This window comes from Aedes aegypti, chromosome 2, assembly GCF_002204515.2.
Source record: "Aedes aegypti strain LVP_AGWG chromosome 2, AaegL5.0 Primary Assembly, whole genome shotgun sequence".
Classification (NCBI taxonomy): Eukaryota; Metazoa; Arthropoda; class Insecta; order Diptera; family Culicidae; genus Aedes; species Aedes aegypti.
Window position 1 is genome coordinate 216,505,956 of NC_035108.1, and position 21,367 is coordinate 216,527,322.

The following is a 21,367-nucleotide window of genomic DNA, read 5'->3' on the forward strand; positions in this document are numbered from 1 at the left end:
ATATTACATTTCATTTACCGTAGCAGTTCAAATTTTCTACAGGTGAGTTGATTTCACCTGCTTATAAGCGAATAAAAAACGCTTTGAATTTACTTAACCTAACTTAACCTAAACATATAACGCATTAATCGTGGCAAAAGAAGATTGTAACGATTTTTGCCTGAAATTATTTAATATTTTATTTGACATTTGTTCCAAAGTTTCAACATTAGATATTCTATGTAACTCATTGGTACTATACCAGGGAGGAAGCTTCAGAATCTTTTTCAAAATTTTATTTTGAATTCTCTGCAAAGCTTTCTTCCTGGTATTACAACAGCTAGTCCATATTGGTACAGCATACAACATGGCTGGCCTGAAATACAAAGGAAACACTTATATTCCAAACACTCGAGTTTCGTATGGAGATTTCGATGAAACATTTCATTTATATATGTTGACAAATTTCGTGGAAAGGATTGTGATTTGCATCTCAAGTTTAAAGCCTTAAACGTTAATTTGGACCAAACAGTTGTAACGATTCTGTACTTCGAGGTTGCAACAACTAACTCATACCTGTATTATTAACCCCTCTACCGGCAGCTTCATTTTTTACCGCAATAAAAATATTCGAACCTTGATAACTTTTTTGTTTCTCGATATTTTTGCACCTTTTCTTCACAAGCTCTCGAAAAACTCTTCTAATTTTAGAATTTGTGTCGATATTGATCCTTGGTCAATTGAATCCTAAGATATTTCAAAATTCCTTGGTGGACCGACGCGTAACTATAACCCACGTAAATATCTCAGGCTACGGAATTTTTATCGTATTCGGATATTTACTCTTCGAAACAATATGTTAATGAGAGTATCTTGTGAAAAAATGAAGCAATTTGGAGCAGTCGTCTTTGAGTAATGATATCAGTCAGTGGTACCAGTCTTTGAGTCTGGTACCACGCTGGCTAAATAAAAATCTCGAAAACATCAAAAAACGTCATATCGTAATTTTCAGATATCTCCTCACCCTTTTCTACCTGAACCTCACACACACACACACTACTTCACGCAACCCTATCGACAAACTTGAGCTCTCCATCATCACACCACCCGGACCATCGATTGCAGCATCCAGTATGTAGTACATAAGACTGGAAATTTCCCACCAAAGCCATTTCACTGTGCATGCAATGATTCCTTCTACCTGCAGCCTATTTAAGGACCTTGCGTGCACAGATATTCATTCAGTATTCAGTATTTAGCCGTTGTATGGCACGCGCAATAAACCGTCGTAGTTCGAAAACCGATACCCAAAGCGTTTCTCTCACCGAAGCAGCCCAGCTAGTAGTCCTTTTCAGGACTGTTGTTAGAAATCATATTCACAGTCTGAGCTATCGACATCCCAGGCATTCCTCCAGGAGAAGGAATTGGCCGATCATCCCTGGCATTCCGAAGAGGAATTGGCCACCGAAGCAGGGATCCTTCAACCGGAAGGATTGCCCTCGTCAACTACTGTCCGTGATCGGACACTCCTAGAATACTTAAGCGATTTATATGATTTTTTCAGAGTAGCTCCTTATTACCTTTCATTATATAGTCCACATTTTAGTTTTTCGATAAGTTGACGTAAAGCAAAATGGTCGCCAAAGACATTTTATATGGAGAATATCGGTCCCCCAAGGAACATCGGAATATTTTTAAAACCAGAATCACCAATGACAGATATCGACATAGTTTCTTAAACAAGAAGAGTTTTTTGGGGGCTTGTGAAAAAATGGTGCAAAAATGTCGATAAACAAAAAAGTTATCAAGGTTTGAATATTTTTATTGTGGAAAAAAAATGAAGCTGTCGGTAGAGGGGTTAATTTCAAACTCTCATAATTCAGGCTGTTTGAAATTTGAACCAAGGTATTCGGAGTATGAAACAGAATGAGCACAGTATTCGAAATTTCAAGCAAAATGTTGTTACAAATTTTTGAGTAGAAGTTACAGTGAAATATTTCACACATTATTTTTCTCAGCACACGCAATAGTTCATACCGTTTTGTCTCAAATTCCGAACAGACTCATATTCCGAACACTTTGTTTTTGTATGGCGACTTGGTTGAAATGTTTCGCTGAAATATGTCACCAAATAACAAGGAAATGCCAGTCAATTGCAATTCAATTTTAACGTCTCCAATATAATTTATACCGTGGGAGTAGTGATGATTCTGTAGTTTGTAACCAGTAGAACAAGCTCACATTTATTTATTTGCCAAATTATTCATTTGAATACGATTTATTCGTGCTGTTCGGAATTTGAATCAAGGCGTTCGGAATATGAGACAGAATGAACACAGTGTTCGGCATTTGAATCAAAATGTTGTACCATACTTTAACGTTAAAACAATACTAAAACTAATAAAATCAACATTATTTTTGGTACACCCAACAGCTAACCGTTAGACTTTGCGAAGAAATTAAAATGTACACAAATATCAGCCAATGTATACCAATCAGATGCATTTGAAGTCCCTGTTGGCCTTAAGTGTTCGGAATATGAGTCAAAACGGTATTTCAGATTTAAAAAGTTTCGGCTGGCTCATGTCTTACAAGCCTCCTTGAATAAATGTACGACTCGTCATCATTTTGCAAATTGTTGCATAATAGTAGCTTAAGGAACAAGTTGCAGAATGATGAATTTAAAGAACGAGTCATATTTTTTTTACAAGGCTTGCCGAGGATAATTACGACGAGTGCTGTAAAAATCGAGTTCTGCAACGAGTTCATCAAAAATTATATCGGACTGCATTCATCATTATTTTACAATTTTTTAAAAATAATTATTGTGTTATGATTCATTACGCAACTCAAAACACTTGCGTTATGAGAAAGCGTTGCGTAATAAATCATTATAACACTGGTTTCAGTTGCGTAATGACTATTCTCACACTGCATACTTCAGTGCAGGAAAGTAGGCCGTTCCATGGCAGATTGGTGTGATGAAAGACAGCCTTTTACGATGAGAAATTGTAAAAATAATTATTTTGTTATCCCGTTGCAAATCAGCTCACTTTTTATACAGAAGATTTACGACATAATGGCCTACTTTTCCTAACAAGAAAAACAGTGCTGAAAAGGTCTACTTTTCAGCACTGTTTACGTACACTTTTCAGAAATGTTTTGGATGTCGTCAATATCCTAGTCTATTCATTCGCCATTCATCTAATAATTCGTATGGATTTCTGACACACGCAATTGATTTCTGATTCTACATTTGCTGGACGGTTCGAATCCGTCTCAGGTGGATGATTTGGAATCTAAATGTCTAGCGGATGTGGAGAAAGCAAAAGAGGCAGCTATTTTACTCGCAATCAAGTCCGGATTTCCACGAGACAGTTTGCATAAGCATTTTGGCACTTGAAGAACAAATGTAAGAACAGCATGGTTACGTACCTTCAATGTTATTATTTATTTAGTTGGTGTTTCTGTTCAATTTAGTTCAATTATTTTGATAAAACCTCGTTAAGGATGTTACGCCATTTTACTCGTTCCATGGCTGTGTCTCTCCAACTTCGATTTTGGCCCACGTTCTCCAGATCTTGTTGCACCTGATCTAGCCACCTAGCTCGCTGTGCTCCCCGCCTTCTTGTGCCAACCGGATTCGACGCGAACACCATCTTTGCAGGATTGTTGTCCGGTAGTCTTGCAACATGCCCTGCCCAGCGCACCCTTCCGGCTTCCGCAACCATCTGGATACTGGGTTCGCCGTGGAGCCTAGCGAGCTCGTGGTTCATTCTCCGCCGCCACACACCGTTCTCCTGCACTCCGCCAAAGATTGTCCTAAGCACCCTTCGATCGAACACTCCAAGTGCTTGCAGGTCCTCTTCCAGCATGGTCCATAGTGGTTATCACGTCCAATGGTATAGGTGCCCTAGTGTAGATGTAGTAGTGAACCTTAGAGGAAAATATCATGCACTCTGTCTCGAAAAACACCCAGAATCTGGGTAAAAAAAATTCAAATTGGGTAATATTTTCATATGCATTTTGATGAGTCTGGAAAACGTGTGCAAGTTTCTTTGAGGAAAACAAAAACAAACTGTGTATGACGAGCGTATGCTAGTCTACGTGTGTTCAAATGTCACTAAGCTCTATACTGCATGTCCATAGAAGACCACCGGTCTTATAAGCGTTTTGTACATGGTACATTTGATGCGGGAGTGAATCTTTCTCGACCGCAGCTTCTTCTGGAGCCCATAGTAGGCGCGACTTCCACTGATGATGTGTCTCCGTATTATCAGCTGTTAATAAGGATCCGAGGTAGACGAACTCATCAATTACCTTAAAAGTATCCCCGTCTATCGTAACACTGCTTCCCAGGCGGACTCTGTCGCGGTTCCGCCTATCAGCATGTATTTGTTTTTGACACATTCATCACCGGCCGACTTTTGTCGCTTCACGTTTCTGGCGGGTGTACAGAGGCCGTCCCTTATTTTTCGAAAATGCAAAATGTTATAAGTTCGTCATTGTAAAGTGCTCGTTTTGGTAAGAAAAAAATCAGGTTAAAATTTGAAGTCCGTACGTGGACGCTAAGTGGTCCCCCAACGACCCTAAAGGTATTAGGTGACCCCCGTGCGCCAAATCGAGCTCGCTGCTCTAGTGTATGCAACATGAATACGCAAAGTCACTTGTAACATATAACATAGGATGGATTTAGATTAACTTAAAAACAATGGACGTAATATTTGAATGTCCCCTTGCTTTGATAATCTGTCAATACCATGTTGCTTCGATAATCCATTTTGGTGTTCTACAATGCATGCTGGTTCAATATCTGCTATAATATTTATAAAGAAAATCTTTAAACTTTTGCAGTACTATAGTATTTTATAGTACTGCAAAAGTTTAAAGTTAAACTTTTAAGCAATGTATGAAGTTTTGAAGTCTAGATTATCCGCTCATATAAAAAATACGTTTCGTTTCTTTTATTGTGTATTACTTTCACCACTGGACTGCGAAGTGCGGCCTAATAAGTGCGAAAGTGTGAATAAAAGTTCGGGATTGTATCGAATCACGTTGGTGTCTTCAGATCACTTATTCTCTGATTTACAAAGCATAAGTCCCCCGAAGATACCTACCCGAATTGATGCCATTGCGCACTTTTATTGGCGTTTCCGCACTTGTAAAAACTTCTGCGATAGTCCAGTGGTGAAAGAAATGCGCAATACCTAAAATAATATATTATCCATATCTTGAGTTTAGAGACCGATTTATTAAAAATTGAAATCTGGACTTCATTGTCATGCGTATTGTGTTGCAAAGTAACTAGCTGCATCGATCAAAGAAGTGTGGGCTCAATTCCCGCTTCAGCTCGGTTTTGTCACGAACGTATCATACTGTGCCATTTGGCGTTGCATGCTAGTCCATTGATTCGTGTGATGTTCCCGTCAAAGGTCTTAATCGTACATAATGCTTTCCAGGAAACTTTCCATAGTAGGGTTGACAGCTAAAAGTGCCCATGCAACCGAAACGAAAGGGAAAACAAAACTTACGAGTGTGGTCAGGGGTCATTAAAAATTACATTCATCATTTAGAGGAGGGGTCAATGAAAGTGTGAGAGTATTAGGTATTGGAAAAAGCGTGACAGATGGGGTAGGGGGTTGAATCGTCCCTCAGAGTCTTACATTTACTTTTGTAACCTAACGGTCACACCGATTGTGAAACTTTAAAAACTCATGGCAAACCAAAAAGCCTGCTGATCGCAGCTGTCTAATGGATTGACTTATTAGAAGCATTGTCAGTTCCTTTATTTTCAATTATGATAATTTCCAAATAATTGAATACATTCGAAAACAAATTTGATTGTTTCTTGTAATTTTAAAATAGCTGGAATATTTGTAACATTTTCAAAAAGCAATTTCATGCTTTAATATGATTAATGACCTGATTTTGACAATGCGTATTTAAAAGGGTTTTTGAATTCTCTTTTATATGTTAGCTATCTGTCTTAGTTCTTTCAGTCCTACAAAGTACTTAAAACCTGGGAGTGAGAAACCAATACAAAATTTATGTACGTCATAGTGAGCCGAGATTCTGCTGTCACGAACTGTCACTGTGAGCCCAGATCTTAAAGAATGGACAAACATGGAAAAAGCGCGTAATTGAACAAAACATATTTTTGCACTTCAACAAAGTTGACAACAATCGATTGAAAATTGATTCCGGCACACCCAAAAGCAATGCCACGATAGCACCTTCTAATTAGATCGAATATAAAGTATTGAGACACGCATCTTTTCACTGTTTTCCAATCAAAACTAAAATTAAATGCACATCAAACTATGGCCCTTTTTCCAAATTTGTCCAGAAAGATCAAAGGTACACAACAAAAGAAAACTAGCGATTTTTCCCAAGCCTGCCTTGATTGTCGTTGGTGAGCCGGGAGTTTGGCAATTTGGAAAAGTGTTGTTCAATATTTCGTGTGTAGTATCTGTGCCTCCCTCCCAGCTTAAAACTAATGTTATAATGACGTAAATTCAATTTTAAGCAAAATACTCGTTGCAAAATGGTGAGTCGACAATCAGGAAGGAGCGACCAACACAGCTCTGGTCCTCACAAGTTCCTACCTCGCGCTTCCTCGGGTCAAATGATGACAAAGACCGACAGCTAAGGGTTGCGTACTTAGCTGGTAGTGCAGCCTGGGCACTGTTGTCCTTCTGACATCAGCTAGAGTGAGGAGGTGCGTTTTGGGCGTCTGTACACCAGGAGGTGCGGCTCAAACAGCGTCTGTTCTGGCATCCAGCGGCTGAGTATGAAACGCTGTATCACGTCAGCTACACCTAAGATGGCAGTCCCATCAACGTGATGTAGGTAGCATGACCCCGGTAAGGTAGCATACCGAATTAATTATCCACCACGAAAAATGGAGAAAGAAGAAGAAACGAACGTTATTTTTGGCAACAGACCTGGCAACGAAATAAGGACTATGATTGGAAACTCGGTACCTGGAACGTCAGGACCTTAAATGAACCAGGACGAGTGAGCCTTTTGGCTCGTGAATTGCGAAAAGTTGGCGTGTGCGTAGCTGCTATTCAGGAAGTGCGTTGGCTAAGATCTGGAGAACGTGAATTCAGAGCGGTAGACCCCATCGCTAACACCGCTGTCAAATACAACATCTACCACAGCGGTGGCGATAAAGCTGAACACGGAGTCGGTTTAATAGTGATCGGGAAGCAGATGAAGCGCGTTATTAGGTAGAAGCCGATCAACGAGTGGATTTGCGTATTGAGGATTCGGGGCAAGTTCTTCAACTACAGCCTGATCAACGTATATGCACCGACTAACGACAAACCCGATGACGTGAAGGACGCGTTTTACGATTGTCTCGACAAGACCTATGGAGAATGCCCAAAACACGACGTGAAAATTGTCATCAGCGACGCTAATGCGCAGGTCGGAAGAGAGGACTTCGTCCGCCCTATCATTGGTAAAGAGAGCCTTCACTCTGTTACCAACGACAACGGCCTACGTTTAGTGAACTTTGCTGCCACCAGGGGGATGGCCATCAGTAGCACTTACTTTGCACGCAAGGATATCCGCAAGCACACCTGGCAACACCCAAATGGTGAATTTTGCAACCAAATCGACCATGTTCTGGTAGACGGCCGACATTTTTCCGATGTCAACGATGTTAGAACTTTCAGGGGTCCTAATATCGGCTCAGACCACTATCTCGTTGTAAGCAAAATTCGAGCGCGATTATCAACCGTTTCGAGTTCTAGAAATCGACAATCGTTGCGTTTCAATATCCAACGCCTGTCAGCAGATGGTGTAGCAGCAGACTACCATCAAAAGCTCGACGAGCGAATTAGCGAAATCGACGAAAGCGTCATCCTCAGTGATCTGTGGGAGTCAGTCCACGGAGCGGTGAGCACAGTAGCACGAGAAGTGGTAGGTACTGCTCAGCGGAGACCAAAGAACGGTTGGTTCGACGAGGAGTGCCAGAGAATGACGAACGAGAAGAACCTTGCAAGAAGCCGGATGCTGGTGTCTGAGCAGAGAGCGGTACAAGGAAGCAAGGGCAGCCGAAAAATGGATCCATTGCAGAAAGAAAAAGGAGCATGAAGAGACAATAATTGCTCAGGCACAAGAAGCTATGGAACAGAACAACATGCGACGGTTCTACAAGTCCGTAAATTGTGTGCGGAGAAAAACAGCGCCGTCTCCCGCCATGTGCAACGACCGCGAAGTAAACTTGCTGACGGATAAAACAATGGTGGCCCCAGGTGGAAAGAGTACTTCGAGTCATTGTTGAACGGAGATAATGGAAGTGGATCTGGTAGCAGAATTCAAATCGATGACGATGGACAGGCTGTGAAACCTCCAACGCTAGATGAGGTAAAGGAAGCTATCAATGGGCTGAAGAACAACAAGGCTGCTGGGAAGGACGAGCTCCCGGCCGAACTTCTCAAACACGGAAGTGAGCAGCTGCACGAACTCCTTCACCGTATCATATCGAGAATATTGGAGGAAGAATAAATGCCTACTAGTTGGTTGGAAGGTCTCATTTCCCCTTTGTACAAGAAAGAGCATCGACTGGAGTGTGCCAATTACCGAAGGATAACACTCCTTAATTCGACGTACAAAATCATGTCTGGAATTCTGTTCAACAGATTGAGACCGTATGAGGAGTCCTTTGTCGGCGAATACCAAGCTGGTTTTTGAGAGGGCCGATCAACGACGGATCAAATGTTTACCCTGCGTCAAATCCTAGATAAATTCCGGGAGTACAACTTGCAGACTTATCATCTGTTTGTAGTTTTCAAAGCAGCGTACGATTTAGTGAAAAGAAACGAGTTGTGGCAAATTATGTCCGAACATGGCTTTCCGGTGCAGCTGATTAGACTGATTCGTGCAACGCTTGATGGATCGAAATCTAGTGTGCGGATGGTGGACGAGATTTCGTCATCGTTCGTAACCTTAGATGGATTGAAACAGGGTGACGCTCTTTCTAACTTGCTGTTTAACATAGCGCTCGGAGGTGCTATCAGGAGAGCCGGTGTGCAGAGAAGCGATACCATTATCACACGTTCTCATATGTTCCTTGGCTTTGCGGACGATATCGACATCATCGGGATTGACCGTCGGGCAGTGGAAGAGGCGTTCGTGCCTTTCAAGAGGGAGACAGCGAGGATTGGGCTCACGATCAACACCACAAAAACGAAGTACATGATAGCTGGTGGTCAACGTGGGTCCGAACGTGTTAGTGATAGCGAAATGGTGCTAGGGGGAGAAAAGTTTGAAGTGGTGGAAGAATTTGTGTATCTTGGAACACTAGTGACATGCGATAATGATGTTACCCGCGAGGTGAAAAGCCGTATTGCAGCTGCGAGTCGGGCTTTCTACGGGCTCCGTAACCAGATGAAGTCCCGTAGCCTGCAAACGAAAACAAAACTCGCGTTATACAAGACACTGATCCTTCCGGTTGTCCAATATGGCCATGAATCATGGACATTGAAGGAAGTCGACCGGAGAGCTTTCGGGGTGTTTGAACGTAAGGTGCTGCGAACAATACTCGGCGGTAAACTAGAAAACGGCATCTGGCGGCGTCGCATGAATCACGAGTTGTACCAAGTGTATAAAGAGGTGGATATTGTCAAGCGGATAAAACACGGTAGGCTGCGTTGGGCTGGTTACGTTGCCCGTATGCCGGAAGAACGACAAGCAAAGATAATATTCAACAGAGAACCTGGACGAGGCCACCGACTTCGTGGCAGGCCGCGCACACGATGGCTTTTTGCGGTTGAGGAGGACTTAAGGGCACTTAACGTTCAGGGCGACTGGAAGCGATTGGCCCAGGACCGAGGCCACTGGAGAAGACTCATCCATTCGGCGCGAATTTATCTTAGCGAATTGTAGCCCATCAAGTATCAAGTAAGTACTCGATGTAAAAAATAAAATAAAATAAAGTAAATTTGATATTGGGGGCAAGATAGCCATAACAGTAAACTCTTCAAACCATGCAAAACCATAGAGTCCAGACGGTATATTTTTTTAAAGAAATATAAACCGCTGAGCGCTCAGTAACGCTCAGTAATTGAAGTCAAAACACAGCTGTCAAAATATTACTAACTGTTCGTTAACGATTACCGAGCAAAGTGTAAAATTAATTACAGCAGGCAGTCAGTATTTCGTTCCAGATGAATAAAAAAGAAAATTCATATTGATGATAAATTTAACAAATTAACTTATTTTGGGAATTCATATTCGTCTTCACTTCATGTATAAAATAATAGACATTTAATGCATTATTCTACATTCTGAAGTTCACAAGTACACCGTGTCCAATATATTCTCATACACTTTTTCCTTTCTGCGTCGTCGTATAAAGAAGGGATCGTTTATCATCAATGTATTGGTGTTAAGTTGCTCTACCTTTGCACTAATGAATGAGCACTGTGTATGATTTTTTTCATTCCGTGTTCACTTGTAATCGACTATGGAAGAGTTTCGAGCTGTTGTGATAAAAAAGTTTGTGAATGGAGAGCGCCCAGACGCTATTTTCAAAAATTTAAAAAGCCAAGGTGTGAAGCGAGATTTTGTCTACTGGACCATCAGACGGTACCGTGATACTTCCTCGTTGGATGACCGGAAGAAATGCGGCCGGGCACGTTCAGTTAGGACTAAACGAGTGATAAAGGTTGTAAGAGAACGGATCCGAAGAAAGTCTCAGCGTTCTATGCGGAAAATGGCTGCAGATTTGGGGGTTTCAAAATCGACCATGCACAATATCCTCAAAAGTGACCTGAAATACCATGCTTTAAAAAAACGTAAAGTACATGGAGATTCAGAACCGTCAAAGAAAACAAGGTTCGAAAGAGCCAAACTCATCCTTTCCCGGCACGCTGGAGAAGAGTTTGTGTTTTCCAATGAAAAGTTATTTGTTTTACAACAATCCCATAACGTCCAAAACGACAGAATCTGGGCCGCCTCGTCGAAAAATGTGTCAGACAGAGATAGGAACATTCCACGGTTTCAACGCGCTGCTTCAGTGATGGTTTGGGGTGATATTTGTATGCGCGGTAAATTACAACTCGTTTTTATCGAAAAAGGTGTTAAAGTCAATGCGGTGTATTATAAAACGGAAGTTTTGGAGAAAATTGTGAAGCCAAATGTTCAAAAAATGTTTGGAAGAGACCATTATGTCTTCCAACCGAATGGAGCACCCTCCCACACAGCAAATCTCGTTCAGAGCTGGTGCAGGGAGAATTTAACAGACTTTTTGGCGAAAGATGAATGACCTCACAGTTCACCAGATCTGAATCCTTTGGATTACTTCGTGTGGTCATATATGATGTTGAATGTAAACGAGCACAAAGTGTCTAATTTGGCATAATTCAAAAACGCAATCCATCGTATTTGGAATGAAATGCCCATGAAAGTCGTGCGTGCCGCCTGTGACAGTTTCGAAAAACGCCTAGAGCTAATTAAAAGGGTTAAAGGTGGAGTTATTTCGAAACATTTGCTCTGATTGATTTATGGTATTATGTCTTTCGATAAATACAGTTGATAGTAAAATTCGACTTACTGAAACGCAATAATTGTGTTTTTTATTTGTATGAGAATATATTGGACACGGTGTACAATAAAACTTCTTAGAGCAGAATTAACTTCATGTTTCCGAATTCCACAACGAAATAGCAAATTCCAGCTCTTTAATTAAATTTCCAAGAAAATATTATTATCATACTTACGTATAAGAACCAAACGCTCTTCTTGTTCATCTTACTTTGATTTTAAGAAATGATCTCGAACACATCATTTAAAAATCATCGGACACAATCAAAACGCGTCGTTTTGCGCTTTGAAACAAATATGGCGGCATGCTTGGTGTTTGGAACAAATTACAATTTGTTCGGCAAACCATTGTTGCGTTAGTACTGAAGTACGGTAAAAGTTTACAGTCTACAGTAAATCTGGACGATTTACAGTTTTTCGGTAGATGTAATGACAATTTCGGTAAAAAAAAGATAAATATGTTTATGATTTTCCTATTTTTTCAAGTTTTTAGGTAAAGCTTGTTAGCAACACCGAAACTTCAGTTCGTTTTTCATTTACAGGGCGTTTTCGGTAAGAATGTCTACCGAACAACGAAATAAAAACTAAGTGTGTATTAATTATACGTAATAAAAGTATTTTTTTTTTTTAAATTTTATTGTACATGAAAAAAAAACAATATTATTTCTGAGTTTTGGGTCACCCTATTCCACGAAAGAGCACCCTAATAACGAAATAAAAAAAAACGGGTCCAAATTTTTTTAAAAAGCGTGACAATTCAAGAAAAAAAATTTATTTTTCGAACATCGACTGCCTTGGAGACGGACCAGCACAATTGTACTGGTCTGAATTTGACTTTGAAAAGTTCATGGATTGATAGAATAGCCAAAATAAAAAAAAGTTTTGTTCTACGGGATGATGTGTTTATAAGGTAAATTTTGAAATAATTACTCAAATGTGGTCCGTCCCGAAAGGGATATTAAACACGTTTCTTTGATTGTTATTTTCATATCATATATGATATCCTGAAAAATTTCTGAGGGGGCCTGGAGGATTCTGGAGGGGATCCGGTCCCCCTGCCACCCCCTGTACCTACGCCAATGACTGTAGCCTCCTCTTTTCGATGGTCTCTGACTACCGTAATCCGGGGTGAGACATTTGTATGAGGCATGAGTTTTCAGTAGCGTCATAATGATAGAAATCACTGCTTCAAAAAGTCGACAAATATACGCATGAACTAAACGCAATTTTCGCAAAAAAACATAATTTTTACTGGGTCATGAATATGAGAAAAAGAGGCACCATTCATGATTTGAAAATGTTCTATCAATAAATATTTATTTGTACTTTTTACGAGATGAGCCATTCCGCTGATTTTATCCTGGATTATGGTACTGGTTTGAGACTGACTTACGCTCTTACTACCCCATGAAACGCTGTAAAATGAAAATGAATAAAAAAGGAATATTACTTTGTTATAACTAACTACATGTATTATATATTAACATATTTTATTCCTCCTCAACAGGATACTACGCCGACGTGGAAGCTCGATGCCAAGTGTTCCGGGTTTGTGCCAATACCGACGATTCCGGTTCAGGATTTGCTTTTCTTTGTCCAAACGGCACCCTGTTCAATCAAAGATACTTTGTTTGTGATTGGTACATGAACGTTCGTTGCGCAGAAAGTGAAAATTATTACAGCAAGAACGAAGAACTTGGTAAGACCACCACAGACTTTGGAAAAATGATGGGTGCCGTGATGTCGATGGTTGGCTTCCCAATGATGTCCAAGATGATGGCGGCTGTTGCTGCTGATGATGTGCCATTCAACAACGTGAGGCCGAGCTCACTTAACGATGATATTTCCTCAAATGGGAAAAACAGCTTCAGCTTTAACATGCTAGACTTTGTTGGAGGAAATCAACCCTCATTCGGCCAGGATGGCATCAAGGAAAACCTTATTCCATCGAAGGGTGGTGTGAAGGGCGGCGTTTTCCAATCAAAATTCAATAAGGAGAGTAGTTACCAGGCTCACATGGGCAAAGACGTGACACATCCAGCGAATCAAGTGTATGTCTCCAGTTTAGGAACTCTTTCAACCGACCCGCAGTCAGGCTTCGATCCGGTAAAATCAACTTTCCTCGCGCCATCAGTCGGATTGGAACTGCTTCCACCAAGATTGACGAGTAGTCTGAAAGTGCCAACCATTGCACAGAAACAGAAGTTCAACGAAGAGGTAAGACACTCTATTTCCGCCAACATCAACTGCTAACAAACTAAAACAGTTCAGTGTCCATTGTCATCTGCACAAATATTTGAATTCCCGGTTGAGATGACGGCAAACTTTAGACAAGGAACAATTTCTCCGCAGGATGATAGCTCATGCCCACGTAGTCACACGCCTACAAATACTAGTTGTCTACTATAAAAGTTTTCAACCGCAGCGAAAGTAAAATTGAAAAGAAGATTGTTCATTCCACCGACTAATTTACTTCCATCCGGTGCTGCTTGCGTGGCATCTCTAACGGATGAGACAATATAATAGTTGAATAAGACAGACAACTAATTGGCGCTTTTACATATATGGTGTTTGTCGAAATTATAAACTTCTCTTCTATTGACGAATAAATGTGAGGTTAAAATTTCCACAATCTATTTTGACAACTCAAAATTGGCGTTTTCCGAACAACTCTAATTATGGCGAAAATGTAGGAAAAATGGTGATTTATCCTTTCGGGACGAACCCGCACAATATCACTGTGTTTAATTTTTTTTGCGCTTTTTGAATAGCGCCTAAACCGTTGATTTTAGCGATATAGTTTGTTCGGAGAAGTTTCTTGGTATATTAAAGCGCAACTTTTGACGCAAAAAGTTTTGTGATCAATCCGCCTAGCAGTGAGATAGAAAAACTATTTTTTTCAAAACATTTAGTTAGACATATGGTGTCTTCAACTTTGTAGAAAGCACAAAAAATGTTAAACATCCTGGGAAAAAGTTATGGTAAAAAATATGATTTCTAGGGGTCATTCACATACAACGGCATATATCTCAAAAAGTATAAGAGATAGAAAAATCGTGTCTTAGACAAAGCTGTTTCAAATTGCCAATTCTACAACTTTGCCGAAGACACCATATGTCTATCAAAATGTTTTGAAAAAATAGTTTTCTATCTCACTGCTAGGTGGATTGATCACAAAACTTTTTTCATCAAAAGATGCGGTTTAATACACCAAGAAACTTATCCGAACAAACTATATCGCTAAAATCAACGGCTTGGGCGCTATTCAAAAAGCGCATGAAATGGAGAAAATAAATCACAGTGTAATAGTGCTGTTCAGCACCCATGGCATTGGATTCCGAACATCACATAAAGCTTTTCTAACTTAAGTTTTTTTTTTAATTTCAATTATTGAACTACAGTTGATGCTTGTAATTAAGCACAGCAGCTCTTGTTTACACAGTATTTAAAAATAGCCAGCTCAGTGTAAACAAAATATAAGCAAACAGTGTAAAAATTGAAAAAGTTTTATCGGCTGCAACTTTTCAACAATTCGTTTGTTCAATCTATGTATAGGTATGAATCGAAAGTGAAAGAATCATTCTTTGAAATGACGAAGACCAAAACTATTTAATGTGAATTGATTTCCACAGCAATGATTTTTGATGGGATAACGTGAGACCAGCATAATAGACAAAGAACACACGACATTGGCAAACAAGGCCTTAGCAGGACGCTGTTGAGCCCAATTCAATTCGATCTCGCTCACCAATACATCTATCAGGAAGAGCTAACATTAATTTTCCTGATAGTAGTATTAGTTAGCGTGGGCGGGATGAAAAGGGCTCAACAGCAACGTTTCTGAAAAAAAAAGGCTCAAGACCTTTTGGGCCCTATCGAATGTTTGTCCAGAATTGCGCTGGTGTCTGCACTTATCCAGTCGATGTTCGTTCGGACTACCGATTTTCATTTTCAGTATTTTGATAAAGTTCTAGGTTGTGGCTCTCAGTCTGTTTTGCTCAGATACTGATTTAACATTTTCATCCGACGTTTCGGACACATTTATTGTGCCTTTTTCAAGGAATTAACTGGCACAATAGGCACAATAAATGTGTCCGAAACGTCGGATGAAAAAGTTAAATCCGTTTTTGAGCATAACGTACTGAGAGCCATAATCTAGAACATACATATAATCATATAATGATCACAGTCGTATCCCCGAGAAATGTTATAGAAATATTTTGAAAAAGTCAATTTTCTGATTCTCATTCTAATCCACAATAGTGGAGCTCCATATGAAAAGGTGGCCAAAACTACCAAATTTTATGTTTTTTTTTTAAATTTTAAAATACACTTAATGTTTCATATTATTATGATCCAACATTAAAATTAAACTAAAATTTAGATTTCTTTGACGTATATGCCATCATATTGGCTTAAGTAAAAAAAAAAATGAAAAATGTGATAATAAAACAAAGTACACAATTCATATTTTAGAAATGCAATATTTCCTTAATGCTTTGCATTTTCTGAAACCTTATGGTTCAACATTTGGTTGAATTATTAATACTATTCAATATTACCCTTAAGTTATTTTAACGATTTTTAACATAAAAATCAACTCTCAATCAAATAATGTTGCTGCTATTTTGAATAGTGCACATCAAAAAGCATCCGTGGATCTTACAAAAAACGATTTGCAAAGACATTTGCTGCTTTTCAGGTTAGAACTATTTAAAAGATATTTTTCATACTAAGCTGATTTATCATATACCGTGCTGAATCAATACCCGGATGCTAGGGATCAATGTTCAAATTATATTTTAAGTGAATTATCTCTTGATTCAGATAATCTTCTGTGATGCAACACATAGATACATATCATATCTAAGTAATGATAACGATTGTTTAACTTAGAAGCTTTTATCATTTAAATAGTCAAATTAATAATTCTTGTCTTGTATTTAAATCCGGAAAATAAAAATAATAAAAATGAGAAATGTAAGTTGAATAGTGTTTTCATTACCTCAATTGAATCCAAAGATATCCGATTGGACGCTCATGTCTCGAACTGCTGAAATACTTGAATCGCACATTTTTTCTGCGAAAAACGAAGTGAGTGATTAGATAACACTTTTACTTGGTTTGCTTCAAGTTTTCTCTGTACTTTCAAAATTCTCGTTCAAATAAATCAAATTCAGTAGTATTTTATAACGTCTGAATTTCGAGCCACTCGTCTTGAATCACGGACAGTCTCTTGCAACACTATAGGTAAACATTTTAACTATATTTCAGTTTCCATAACACTGTATTGTCAAATAATAGTCCCGTTCGCACTTGTGTTGAAAATACCATCGAAATGAATTCGATCACAATATTATTACCCCAATTCAAACTCGATTAAGTAGCATAGCATTGACTGACTGTACATGTCAATGGTTGCTACTCCGTGATTGATTGGAACTGGTAAGGATTGCAATTCGATCCAAATGAATAAAAGATGGGAATTTCCGCTTACTCTCCAGGTGCAATTTTTGCAAATCTCATTTTATTGATCAATAACGGCATCGGCCAAGTCCTTACAGTCAGTTGAGATGGGGAAGGAATGTTAGAGTGTAATGATTGTTGCTTCTCGAAACTAAGAATACCTCTGCATCTCCACAATCACCACGAGAAGGGTGTTTATTAGTGAGGAAGGAAAAATATCTGGGAGTCACCTGTGGTCGGTGATGCGATCCATGGAAAAGAAAGAAAACAATTTTTACTAAAAACTATTTAAGCATTTTGTCTTGCGGTGAAAAGATATTTTAAGATAGGAGATAAAGAAAATACGTTGATATTCAAAATGTCGAACTATTCAAATGTTATTTTTAGTAATGACAAGAAAGTTATGTAGAATTAAATTATATTCAACAAGCAAAAGGGTTTATGTCGACACTTGAAGTGACGAACCATACATAGTTTGTTTGGAAAATACAAAAACGTTACGTTGCCTCAATACAAATGAGTAATTATAAGCATTAAACGAGCTCACCATTTTGTAATCCATCCTCGACTGAACACGATTTTTTTTTGCACTCGCACAACGCGAACCGGACACGATTGACCATCGCTTGCTCGACAGAAACATGGAACAGAATCAAGGGATCAATTACTACCACACTGCCCAGCGAACCGCCGACGACACGAGAAAAAAAAAACACGATTGCCTGGGCTTCCCCGGAGCCCTGCCCAGCAAATCGCGCGCAAACATTGAATTCGGAAACTGCACCGCCGAAAACACCCATTTTGATCAAATTCGATTAAGTAAAATAAGTGCTTTCAACCATTTTTTGCATTTATTATAAAAAAGCGTTTAAAAACAAATTGAGTGAAAATAAGTTACGTAGTATGTCATCAACCTTTCTGAAACGTTAAGAAAAAATGAATTACATACTGAGAAAACACATTTTTCGAGTAAAGCGTTAAACATATTATTGGCCGAATATTATCTTTTTCCGACCATTGCGCATTAAACCATTAAGGTATATGGCAATAAACCATAAATGTGTGATTACATGCGAATCATAGAAATAATGTATCGTACAAAAAGCATGTAACAAAAACTCATAGCTTCGATTTCAAACCTTTATTGTTTTTTATTATTGCATATTTGATATAGCTTGTGAATCACATAGAATGTTTTAGATCTCAGATATCAGAGTCTAAGATAAAGTCATTTTTTTGGGGAACGTTAAAAAATTACGTCCATAGTTTATGGAAGTGGGGGTGTATGAAAGTATTTCAGTGCATGTACTAGGTTTGGGATATAGTGATAGTAGACGGAGAGATTGAATCCTTTCTATACCTAAAAATAATGGACGTAAGATATGAATCTCCCCTCTGCTCCCTTATTTGATGATCTACGATTTTTTAATACCATGTTGACGGGACAATCCATTTTTGTGTTCTGTGATGTATTCTGGTTCAATATTATTATTTTTGGCATTACGACCTCACTGGGACAGAGCCTGCTTCTCGGAGTTCTTATGAGCACTTCCACAGTTATTATGTGAGAGTTTTCTTTGCCAAAGTTGTCATTTTCGCATTCGTATATCGTGTGGCAAGTACGATGATACCCTATGTCCAGTTGAATAATAGGTTGAATTAACCCAATTAAATCATTTTATGCTTTTTTATTAGTTTACGGAACGAGTTGCAGAATGATGATTTTTCCAGCACGAGTCGTAAATTTATAATGACGACGAGTGCTGTAAAAATCGAGTTCTGCAACGAGTTACGTACAACATTTTTTGCAATTTCAAAGAAGACCACTTGAGGGTATCAGAGATTATATAGGAATGCATTCACCATTATTTTACAATTTCTGGAAAATTGTTGTATAATGATTCATTTCGCAACTCAAAACATTTGCGTAATAAGAATGTGTTGCGTAATGGATCATTACAGCACTGGTTTCAATTGCGTAATGACTATTGCCGCACTGCATACTTCAGTGCAGGAAAGTAGGCCGTTTCATGACAGGTGTGATGAAAAACAGCCTATTACAATGAGAAATGGCAAAACTTAACTAATCTTGTGATTATATGGTTTAAGGGGTGAAATCTAGTGCTTCTACCCTGCTAATTGCTAGTAATTAATTTTTAATTTTTATATTGGCACACGTTTACATACTTTCTTGGGCATCATCTTGAGTAAGTTGCAGCAAAGGATGACAGTAAAACAGCTTATTGGGCATTACGACGGTTGTTTCTGGACTTCCAAGACTTACCCGAATACCAGTAGCGCAAATATGAAAAAATATGCCAGCATTTACCGAGGGTCATGTAATCTTTCTTGGCTCTGAATTCAATGAGAGATGTTCTGGAAAATTGTGAATCTAGAATGACTCGGACGTACTTATCTGAGAACCAGGAAGACGTAAAGCTTGATTTCTATCGCGGCTTCGTTTTTCCAAAAACTATAGTTGATTTACTCGTATTAACTGAAAGGCCATATTGGCTATAATAAGAATTATCTAAAAGAACCTTGTTTTAAATCAAACAAAAAAAAAATGCGTGTATTACTGCATTATATCCAATTAACTATATTTAAAATGGTTTGAACTCCTCAATAAAACCAAATAATGAATAACGAATGATAAACTTTTGATAATAAGTATCTCTTCATATCTCTCTATCTACATAGCTTGATGGAATAATTAAATAAATATTCTGGTATACATTAATCACAATCGAATTTCTTTTTAATTTTAGATCAATTCCGCACCACCAATGCCCAAAGCACAATTCGAACTACTAATGGGTAAGCTGCTGAAAACGTGGACCGACAAGGGTTATGCTAAAACTTTCTCACCGAGGCCTCAGACACCTAAAGCTATTTTACCACCATCGGGCGTCCTTCCACCGTCTCCTTTGCCACTTGGCACGAATCGTCTGCAGTTCTTCGCCGGAAAGTCACAAATAGCTCAAACTCCTCCGGCACCACGTAATCCAAATCCTACCACAGTTCAAAACGTGATTCGAGTGAATAAAGTATTTGTCGCGCCGCAAAGTTATCGCCCATCAAGTTATGTTACTTTCTCGCAAACACCAATTCCGCAATCTGTGGCCCAAAGACTCAATGTGGGAAGTCGTCCCATCGTAAATCCATCATCAGTTCAGATTTCACGGCGAAATGGCATTCCAGTTCAAAGAATTTTGCGACCAGCACCGTTGTCAGCATCGGCCATAAGGAGAGAAATCGGATACGACATAGAAATTGTTCCCTCTAATGGGTATTATCTCAATAACAAGCTGGAGAGAAACTCATATTTTGATGCGCTGAACAAACAAGCCAAATCGGATAACGGTTTGAACTACTTTAGTGGTTTATCATCGTACAATGTTCCTATCAGTAGTATAGGACCAAAGTACAATAAACAGCGATGAGAGGATTTAGTTTGTGTTTTAATCGATCAACTTTGTACACATTGAGTAGCTATTAGGTTAAGGTTTCGTAGTTGGTATCTAACAGATCCGATAGTAGTTCAATTTGTGAATGATATGTGTGTAAAAATGTTAAATAAATTGAAAACTAAATAAGCCCAGTATATCTCTTATGTTTAATTTTCTTTTATATCAGTCATTAAATTAGTGTTTGCGTTTTTCAAAATGCTCTCATTAGCATTTGTCATTACTTTTCTGAAAGTATAAAAAGCATATTTATTCGATCGCAGTACGCATATGAGTAGAAATGTCATTTTGCGCGCTTATTTTGCAATGTCATTTCTCTTTAAATTGTGTACTGAACAATTCTCGCTGAAACCAGGCCGCCATCGGCACCCATCGTTAGAATTCCAATTGTATGTCACTGATCGCTAGTTTTCGATAAAACTTAAGGGTGGTCCTTTCTGTTTTCTCAAATTGGTGGACCCCTCGTACGCCAGCTAGCTGAACAGTTTGCGAAAAAGCCCATTTTTTGATAAATCTTGGGTATTTCTTCACGGGATATGTCTCATATTTCGCTTGGAACACATAGCAAACTTAGTGGTATCGTATAGAGAAAGGATATAGCTTTCATTTAAACTTGAAAAAATTTTAGCGGCCATTTTGAATTTGGCCACCATCTTGAATTTTGTTAGAAAAAACGATTTTTCATCATTAGCGCACCGCTAGTTTTGAATTCTGAGATCACCATCAGAAAGCTGAGGAAAAATTGCGTAAGATAGGCTACAAAAACTAGGTGAGCAAAGGTATTCACCCTATGATATGAACGATTTTCTAAATCATGTTCTACTATTTTGACGTATATGGCGAGTGCAATCAATACAAACATATTTTTTTGTACAACAAAGAATCAAGTTTTCAATCGT

General features: G+C 38.8%; 1 protein-coding gene across 1 annotated transcript in view; it reads left to right on the forward strand.

The window, feature by feature from the left end:
* Positions 1-20,769, forward strand: part of LOC5578264 — a 59,176-nt gene extending 38,407 nt beyond the window's left edge. Inside the window, exons 4-5 of the mRNA XM_021843981.1 lie at positions 13,043-13,752; positions 19,770-20,769. Of these exons, the coding sequence (XP_021699673.1) occupies positions 13,043-13,752; positions 19,770-20,444 (1,385 nt within the window). The 3' untranslated portion in view covers positions 20,445-20,769. The remainder of the gene's footprint in view (positions 1-13,042; positions 13,753-19,769) is intronic.
* Positions 20,770-21,367: the final 598 nt, after the last annotated feature.